At 55.2% G+C, this 10,000-nt stretch overlaps 1 protein-coding gene across 1 annotated transcript in view; it reads right to left on the reverse strand.

The window, feature by feature from the left end:
• LOC308148385 (brevican core protein-like) overlaps positions 1–10,000 on the reverse strand; it is a 31,540-nt gene that overhangs the window by 16,853 nt on the left and 4,687 nt on the right. Inside the window, 9 exon segments of the mRNA XM_080521848.1 lie at positions 4,322–4,435; positions 4,527–4,640; positions 5,263–6,844; positions 6,985–7,151; positions 7,950–8,526; positions 9,395–9,532; positions 9,534–9,706; positions 9,794–9,921; positions 9,992–10,000. The exon segment at positions 9,992–10,000 is cut by the window's right edge and continues 166 nt beyond it. Of these exon segments, the coding sequence (XP_080377974.1) occupies positions 4,322–4,435; positions 4,527–4,640; positions 5,263–6,844; positions 6,985–7,151; positions 7,950–8,526; positions 9,395–9,532; positions 9,534–9,706; positions 9,794–9,921; positions 9,992–10,000 (3,002 nt within the window).

Raw genomic sequence — 10,000 nt, forward strand, 5'->3', positions numbered from 1 at the left:
ACAACCGGAGCAGAAGACGGAACTTCTGGAACAGGACCTTTATTTACGCGTCCTGATTGTGTGTCGCAGCGCCGCCGCCGCCGCCGCCGCCGCCGCCGCCGCCGCCGCCGCCGCAGCTGCTGCTGGCCGCCGCGCCGCCGCTGCAGCTGCTGCACGCTTTGTTTCTCTACAACCAACATCTATTTGCTCCATTTCTGAGAAACTCTGGCCGAATAAAAGCTCCTCTGAGCAGCTCAACAGTTGGACCTCATTAGACAGCATAAACACACACACACACACACACACACACACACACACACACACACACACACACACACACACACACACACACACACACACACAATGGCTGCAGGGAACAAAGGCCTGGTTTGTATCAGAGCTTCAGATTAGAGTCAAACTGAAGATGCTGATGATGGAAAGACGGCGTCAGCCTTCGTCAGGCAGCCTCGTCTTCCTCAGCCCCCCCCCCCCCACCCCCACCCCACCCCCACCCCAGGTGGAGGTCAGGTGATCTCTGCTGATGGACGCCGGGCCGGAGCCTCCATCAGCTCCGGGGGGGGAGGGAGGAGGGGGGGGAGGGGGGGGGGGGGGAGGGGGGAGGGGCGGACGGGGGAGGAGGGGAGGGGGGGGGGGAGGGGGGGCGAGTCGATCGCTGATTCACTGCTGCACAGCTGCAAAAGCTTTTCTGGCTCAAATAATGGAGCAATTATGTGTGTTTTTCTTTTTTTTTTTCTTCCTCTCTGCAGCGGAGGAGCTGCCAGGAGGAGGAGCTGCAGGAGGAGGAGGAGGAGCTGCAGGAGGAGGAGGTGCAGGAGGAGAAGGTGCAGGAGGAGGAGGTGCAGGAGGAGAAGGTGCAGTAGGAGGAGCTGCAGGAGGAGAAGCTGCAGGAGGAGGTGCAGCAGGAGGAGGTGCAGGAGGAGGAGTGCAGGAGGAGGAGGTGCAGGAGGAGGAGGTGCAGCAGGAGGAGCTGCAGGAGGAGGAGGAGGAGCTGCAGGAGGAGGAGGTGCAGGAGGAGAAGGTGCAGAGGAGGAGCTGCAGGAGGAGAAGCTGCAGGAGGAGGTGCAGGAGGAGTGGCAGCAGGAGGAGGTGCAGCAGGAGGAGGAGCAGCACGGAGGAGGTGCAGCAGGAGGAGAGCAGCAGGAGGAGGTGCAGCAGGAGGAGGTGCAGGAGGAGGAGGTGCAGGAGGAGGAGGTGCAGCAGGAGGAGGTGCAGCAGGAGGAGGAGCAGCAGGAGGAGGTGCAGCAGGAGGAGGTGCAGCAGGAGGAGGAGGCAGCAGGAGGTGCAGCAGGAGGAGGTGCAGCAGGAGGAGGTGCAGCAGAGAGGTGCAGCAGGAGGAGGAGCAGCAGGAGGAGGTGCAGCAGGAGGAGGGTGCAGCAGGAGGAGGTGCAGCAGGACAGCTGCAGGCCTCCGGGAGGGAAACATAACAGCATCAGTGAAATGTTGCACTGAACCCGCGACCCTTCACAGGGACCCGCCCTGCAGGCTGGGATTCCCCCCTGCCCCCCCCCTGCCCCCCCCCCCCCTGCCCCCCCCCCCCCCCTGCCCCCCCCCCCCCCCCCCCCCCCCGCCGCCCCCACAACCAGCCCAACAACCCCTCCAGAAGCAAGCAGACGACAAACACCATAATCGTTCTTTTTAAAAAAGCTCAAATTTATCCAGAAATATAATTGTTGACGCCTCCGTCCCGGTCGTCACGATGCAAAACGTGTTCTTTCCCCGTCGTTCTTCAAACGTTCCCCGTCCACATGACAACATGAAAACAGGGTGTAGTTCCCCTCCAGGCCTGCAGGAGGCGCCGTGACTCAGGAGCCCAGCAGGAACACAGAAGAAGAGACGGAGCAGGGAAAAAGGTAGAACAGGACAAATCCAGCTTGTGTCCTTATTAAAGCATCAGCAGCTCCTGCAGCTCCAGTTGCTGTTGTTCATGATGTCACAGAGAGGGGGCGGGGCTAGAGGTGGAGAGGCGGGGCCGTGACGTCATCGTTTTGAGCTGTCAAACCCTAACCGTTTTCCAATTCCTCCACTCTGGAACATATTTTTCTTCAGGCTCCTAAAGCGTCGTGAGGACGACCGGACAGTAACCATGGTTACGCCGTGTGGGCGGGGCCTCGGTGCCCGAGCTTTATTTTCCAGTGTTTCAACTATTCCATCAATATTTCTACTTTCTCTGTTTTGACTTTAGTTCTCAACCTTCCGTTTAGTTACATTCAGATTATATTTACTTTGAGCGCTTTGATCTTTAATCTTCATCATCAACATCACCGTGCGCTTCAGACTGTTAATCCTTCCGCTCTTATTGTGAAAATTGTAGTTCATCGTGTCACATCGAGTTGTGCCACTGCCACAGACGTGACGGCGTTCAGCTCCGTCTGTGACGCACGGCTTCATGTTTTCCTCGCGGGAACATCAAAGCAACAAAGCTCCCGAAGTTGCAGAAGCTTTTTAACAACAGATCTTCACTGAGTGAAAACTGATTCGCCGCCTCGTAAACTCGCCGTCGTCCCGGCCAACACGCGAGGCTTCCAGCGGGAGCGTCGGCCCGTCTCCAAAACGGCCGGCGACGCCGCGGAGCCCGGTGGAAAAGCTGATTCCTCCGAGCTGCTGAGTCATGATTCAGGAATTGGACCAGAGGCTGGAACTAATCAGAGCCGAGGCGACGCCTGGCCGTGTTTACCTGTGACCTCACATGTTCCCAGAGCTTCACCGCCACAACACACACTCTCACTTCACACCGCGCCGCCGCCGTCTCACACACACGTAAGGCGCACGGCGTCGCCGGTTGCTGGAACGCGTCCAGACGGCGAGGAGCCACATCTGGAACCGCTGCAGCTGCCGACGACACCTTTTCACAACCTTTTTACCCGTTTTGAGTTTATAAGAGTTTAAATTACTTTACATGCTAAAATCCAAAAGATATCGTCAACATTCCCACTTTATCATCAACTTTTCCACTTTATCATCACTTTCCCACCTTATCATCAATTTCCCACCTTATCATCACTTTCCCACCTTATCATCAATTTCCCCACTTGATCATCAATTTTCCCACTTTATCATCAACTTTCCCACCTTGTCGTCAATTTTTCCCACTTTGTCGTCAATTTCCCACCTTATCATTAATTTTACCACATCATCATCAACTTTACCACCTTACCATCAACTTTACCACCTTACCATCAACTTTACCACTTTATCATCAATTTTCTACCTTATCATCAATTGTCCCACTTTATCATCAATTTCCCACTTTATCATCAACTTCCCTACTTTATCATCAACTTCCCTACTTTATCATCAACTTTACCACATTATCATCAACTTTACCACTTTATCATCAATTTCCCACTTTATCATCAATTGTCCCACTTTATCATAAATGTTCCACCTAATCATCAATTTTCCACCTCATCATCAATTTCCCACTTTATCATCAACTTCCCTACTTTATCATCAACTTTACCACTTTATCATCAACTTTACCACTTTATCATCAACTTTACCACATGATCATCAACTTTACCACTTTATCATCAACTTTACCACATCATCATCAACTTTACCACTTTATCATCAACTTCCCTACTTTATCATCAATTTCCCACTTTATCATCAACTTCCCTACTTTATCATCAACTTTACCACTTTATCATCAACTTTACCACATTATCATCAACTTTACCACTTTATCATCAACTTTACCACTTTATCATCAATTTCCCACTTTATCATCAATTGTCCCACTTTATCATAAATGTTCCACCTAATCATCAATTTTCCACCTCATCATCAATTTCCCACTTTATCATCAACTTCCCTACTTTATCATCAACTTTACCACTTTATCATCAACTTTACCACTTTATCATCAACTTTACCACATGATCATCAACTTTACCACTTTATCATCAACTTTACCACATCATCATCAACTTTACCACTTTATCATCAACTTCCCTACTTTATCATCAATTTCCCACTTTATCATCAACTTCCCTACTTTATCATCAACTTTACCACTTTATCATCAACTTTACCACTTTATCATCAACTTTACCACTTTATCATCAACTTTACCACTTTATCATCAATTTCCCACTTTATCATCAATTTCCCACTTTATCATCAATTTCCCACTTTATCATAAATTTTCCACCTTATCGTCAATTTTCCCACATTATCATCAACTTCCCTACTTTGGTTGGAATTTTCCCACTTTGTTATCAATATTTAAACTTTTTTAACCCCCCCCCAGGTGGAGGTGGACTCTACCCCCCCCCCCCCCCCCCCCCCGGTGGAGGTCTATCTCAGGTTGCGGCCCCACCTTGCTGGCACAGCGGTCCGGAGTAGCTGGGCAGGCAGAGGCAGCTGAAGGAGTCGACTCCGTCCACACAGGTGGCGCCGTTGAGGCAGGGGTCGGAGTGGCACTCGTCCACGTCTGCAGACAGGAAACACGACGGCGTCCGGGTGAGACGGCGTGGCTTTAACGGATCAGGAGAAGAAGAACGGCGGCGAGCGGCCGGACTCACCGCGCTCACACCGAGAGCCGCCGAACCCCGGCCGGCACACGCACACCTGCTGGCCCCGCCCCCGGTAGCAGGAGCCGCCGTTATGACACACACTGCTGGGGCACGGCAGCAGGTCTACACACACACACACACACACACACACACACACACACACACACACACACACACACACACACACACACACACACAGTCGTCAGATTACAGAAAAGTGCAGAACTCAGTTTATCCAAACTTTTGTGCTTTACAAACATGTCCTTTAGCAACTCCAGTCCAGAGGTCAGAGGTCATCAGTCAACGGTTAGCTTAGCCGCTGCTATTGGCAGTCATGTGACTTTGTCGCTCCTGTTGGTCACTGAGTGTATAACCGCTGCTAACAACCGCCGCTAACAACCGCTGCTAACAGCCGCCGCTAACAACCGCCGCTAACAGCCGCCGCTAACAGGCAAGATCAGTTGGCGTAAGTCTGGACCGCCACGGACCTGAAGTCCTGAAACTCCAACGACTCCGATCCGCTGACGTTGCAAACAGGACGGGTGGAGTCCAGACTTCTGGACCAGTTACAAGTTACAAGAGTACCCAGTTACAAGAGTACCCAGTTACAAGAGTACCCAGTTACAAGAGTACCCAGTTACAAGAGTACCCAGTTACAAGTATGTGTGTTTCCCCATTTTCCACCTGGAAGAAGAGAGTAACTGGTCTACGATTTGCTCTCGTCCCCCAAACCTCCTTCACGTACCGCTGACGTCCACCGCAGGCTGAGATGAGTTGGTGCTGGACCTCGGAGTCTCTGGCGTCTTCGGTGTCTCCGACGTCTCCGACGTCTTTTCGGGCATCCGAGGGCGGGACTCCAGGAAAGCAGGTATCTCCTGGTCGTATTCTGCGTAGTCGTCGTCGGGCAGGGCGGTGGCGGCCGGGTCGGGGACCAGAGCCCACCGGGGGACCGACCGAGTGCTGCCGTCGAAGGTGTAGAGGGGCGAGAGGGTGGAGCGAGTCGTACGGGCGGCGGTCTGCGTGGAGCTGGTAGTGGATCCCGGGGCGTGGTTGACGGGGGGCTCGGTGGAGGTGGATCCCGGGGCGTGGTTGACGGGGGGCTCGGTGGAGGAGGATCCCGGGGCGTGGTTGACGGGGGGCTCGGTGGAGGAGGATCCCGGGGCGTGGTTGACGGGGGGCTCGGTGGAGGTGGATCCCTGAGCGAGTGACTGATAGTTGGAGGGTTTGACCGTGAGACGCTCTGAGGTTGTGGGTTTGTCTCTAACTGCCAAAGCAGCGGCGGTCGGTTGGGCGTCCGCCCCCCTCTGAAGGTCGCCCAGACCACCGGATGGAGTCGGTTGGGCATCCGCCCCCCTCTGAAGGTCCCCCAGACCACCGGACCGAGTCGGTTGGGCGTCCGCCCCCCTCTGAAGGTCGCCCAGACCACCGGACCGAGTCGGTTGGGCGTCCGCCCCCCTCTGAAGGTCGCCCAGACCACCGGACCGAGTCGGTTGGGCGTCCGCCCCCCTCTGAAGGTCGCCCAGACCACCGGACCGAGTCGGTTGGACGGTCGCCTCTTCAGCTTCGGCGTCACCGGACTGCTGCTCTGCACCTGAACCAGCCTCCGGGACCGACGGCGAGACGACGGGCCCTTCGGTGACCCGGCTGCCCCCGGCAGAGGGGCGGGGCTTCAGGGCGTGATGTGGGGGGGTCACCGGTGCCGGCGTGCTGCTTCGGCCGGGCGTCTCCGGCGGTTCCTGCCCCGAAGCCTCGTCCTCCCCGGAGGCGGAGCCTTCAGAGTCCTCCGTCTGCACGGCGGCGGCGGCGGTCTGACTGGACTTTGTGTCCACGGTCGCGGTGGGAGACTCCGTCCCCCCGAGCTCCGTCTCGTCCGTCACGTCTCCGAACAGGCGGCCGGCGGCCGGGGTGGGCGGAGCTCCATCTGCCGAGCCGTCCTGTGCGGGGCGGCGGGCCGAGCCCTCCACGTCCTCGTAGGCGGAGACGCCGGCGGGAGGGAGTCGGCGGGACGGAGCGGTGGAGGTTCTCCGCGGCCAGGCCGCCGTGACGGCGTCCGACCGACCTCCGGTGGAGAGTCGGTCGGAGGCGGCGGAGACGTCGGGGGGAGTTCCCCCATCGGTGGACTCGCCGGCTCCCCCTGCCGGCGTGTCGTCCGTGGGGATTTCTATGACGCCGTAGTCGAAGGGAGGCACAACCGCCGCCTCCTCCTCCTCCACCAACACCTTCTCCACCAACACCTCCTCCACCAACACCTCCTCCACCCGGACGGGGGTGGCCGTCTCGAACTGATCTCCTCGCGCCTCCTCCGGCTCCTCCGGCTCGAACGTCACCTGAGGGGATCAGAACGGAATCCTGGTTCACCAGAGCGTCAGCCTCTCAGACAAAAACACCAAAGTTGTGGAGCATTTGGGGCAACGCTGCCCCGGCAACGCTGCCACCCGGCAACGCTGCCCCGGCAACGCTGCCTTACCTCGTGTTTTCCGTTGACGAAGCTGATGGTCTGAGGAAGGTCGATGGGCGACGGCCCGACGGAACCGAAGTCCAGACCGTCGGTCAGCTTGGACAGGTCGGTGAGGAACGGGAAGTGAGACTGGGACTCGTTGACCGGCTGGTTCAAGAAGCTCAGGACCTGGTCCACTGGGGACACACCAGCAACACAGTGTCAATAATCCTAATCTGGTCTGTAAAGTGTCTTAATCTGGTCTAATCTGCTCTGCAAAGTGTCTTAATCTGGTCTAATCTTGTCTGTAAAGTATTTTAATCTGGTCTCATCTGGTCTGCAAAGTGTCTTAATCTGGTGTTATCTGGCCTGTGAAGGGTCTTAATCTGGTCTAATCTTGTCTGTAAAGTATTTTAATCTGGTCTAATCTGCTCTGCAAAGTGTCTTAATCTGGTGTTATCTGGCCTGTGAAGAGTCTTAATAGAGTCTAATCTGGCCTGTGAAGAGTCTTAATCTGGTCTAATCTGGCCTGTGAAGAGTCTTAATCTGGACTAATCTGGCCTGTGAAGAGTCTTAATAGAGTCTAATCTGGCCTGTGAAGAGTCTTAATCTGGTCTAATCTGGCCTGTGAAGAGTCTTAATCTGGACTAATCTGGCCTGTGAAGAGTCTTAATAGAGTCTAATCTGGCCTGTGAAGAGTCTTAATCTGGTCTAATCTGGCCTGTGAAGAGTCTTAATCTGGACTAAATTGGTCTGTAATGAGTCTTAATCTGCACTAATCTGGTCTGCAAACTGTCTTAATCTGATCTAGTATGGTCTGTAAAGTGTCTCTGTAAAGTGTCTTAATCTGGTCTAATCTGGCCTGTGAAGAGTCTTAATCTGGTCTAATCTGGCCTGTGAAGAGTCTTAATCTGGTCTAATCTGGCCTGTGAAGAGTCTTAATCTGGCCTGTGAAGAGTCTTAATCTGGTCTAATCTGGCCTGTGAGGTGGTCACCTGACTGGTTGTCACTGTGCACGTTGACCAGGAGGATGTGGACCGGCGGGACGCCCGACGCGTCTCCGGCAGCAGCGGCGGCGGCGGCGCCGGACTGCTCCAGGTCAAAGGTCGGCAAAGGCCCCGGGGCGACGTCTTCTTTGAAGACCACCGCCGTCTGCAGGCCGTCCGCCGCCGCCGTCCCCGCCGAGACCCCCGGCTCCGGGGTGACCGAGGCGGCGCTACCGCCGCCGCCCGACGCCTCCCAGCCGGCGTCGTCCTCGCCGTGGTGGGAGATGTCCAGGCGGCCGGGCTGCGGCCGCAGGGTGGGGAGGGGGGGCAGCTCCAGGGGGGGCAGGGGGGGCCAGCTCCAGGGGGGCCAGGGTGTCCCCTCGCACCGGGACCGACTCCACGCCGGGGACGCCGTCAAAGTCCCGCACGTCGTAGTCGTCAGTCGTGTCGTCGTGGGGGGCCGCGGTGGGGGGGTTCCCGGTGGGGGAGGGGCGGGGGGTCTCCGGTGGCCCGGTCCCGACGGCAGCCGGTTCTGGTTCTGGAGACGTGGAGGCGTCTGGAGCCGGCGAGGACGGTTCTGGCTGAGCTGGAAGACGGGATTAGAAATGACCCGCTAAGAACCAAAGATAACATCGTGTGTGTGTGTGTGTGTGTGTGTGTGTGTGTGTGTGTGTGTGTGTGTGTGTGTGTGTGTGTGTGTTTGTGTGTGTTATAGTTTTAGGTGCGGCTCCGTCTGTTTCTCTCTTTAAAACTTTTTATTTTCCACTCGTCCTCCTCCCAGTACTTACCACCACACACACACACACACACACACACACACACACACACACACACACACACACACACACACACACACACACACACACACACACACACACACACACACACACACACGACTTCTGATAAAAACATTCAACACACGGTGAAGTTCATTTTTCCGACAGTAGAAAGACCCTGAACGCCTCGCGGTGCCTCTGCTATCTATTTATTTATTCATTCAATTGTTTTGCAGATTTTAATTCTTTGTAGTTTGTTTTACTTTATTTCACTTCATTAGTTTGTAACTTTGGTTGTTTCTTGTTGCAATGTTGAGCATTAGCATCACAATGAGCCTTGTTATCGGCATTAGCATTAGCTTTAGCATTAATATTAGCATTAACTTTAGTATTAGTTTTAGCATTAGCTTTAGTATTAGCTTTAGCTTTAACATTAGCATTAACTTTAGTATTAGCTTCAGTATTATCTTTAGCATTAGCTTTAGCATTAACATTAGCATCAACTTTAGTATTAGCTTTAGCATTAACTTTAGCTTTAGCACTAGCTTTAGTATTAGCTTTAGCATTAGCATTAACTTTAGTGTTAGCTTTAGCATTAGCTTTAGCATTAACATTAGCATCAACTTTAGCTTTAGCATTAGCTTTAGTATTAGCTTTAGCATTAGCATTAGCTTTAGCATGGTGGCTCTGACCTCTGAAGCAGAACGCTCCGTGTCGCTGGTCCCGGTCGGGGAACCCCGTCTGGTTCTCGTACGTGTAGAGCGTCCGGACCCCGAGCAGGCCGCCGCCGCACTGCGGCCGCGGCACGGTGACGGGGGTAGCGCACGCTGCCGTCCGACAGCCAGCCGTAGTCGCAGCGGTTAAGCCCCGCCCTCCAGGCGGCGTGCAGCTGGCCGGTGGACGCCAGCACGGCGTCCAGCCTGCGGCACTCGTCCACGGCCTCACGCCAGGTCAGCTTGTCTCCGAGCGACGGCGCGTAGAAGACGTCGCCTGCGTGGCGGACGACCAATGAGGTGAAGGGACACTCGGGAAGGGGCGGAGCCTGCAGATGGGGTTTTTTTTTGCTTTTGGTTTTACCGTGTATTTTGTCCACGTAGCAGTACACGTCGTATCTCTCGCTGGCGTTGCGGACGCCGTAGGTTCTCACGCCGGGGCGGCTCAGGAGGTCGCCCTCGCAGCCGGGGCGTGGCGTGGCGATCGGGTACCTGGGGAAGGACTATGACATCATCAAGACGGCGGAACCGGGGCAAGGGCGAGCCGGGCGAGGCGACGTACCGGACCGAC

Source organism: Blennius ocellaris (assembly GCF_963422515.1).
Source record: "Blennius ocellaris genome assembly, contig: SCAFFOLD_225, whole genome shotgun sequence".
Classification (NCBI taxonomy): domain Eukaryota; kingdom Metazoa; phylum Chordata; class Actinopteri; order Blenniiformes; family Blenniidae; genus Blennius; species Blennius ocellaris.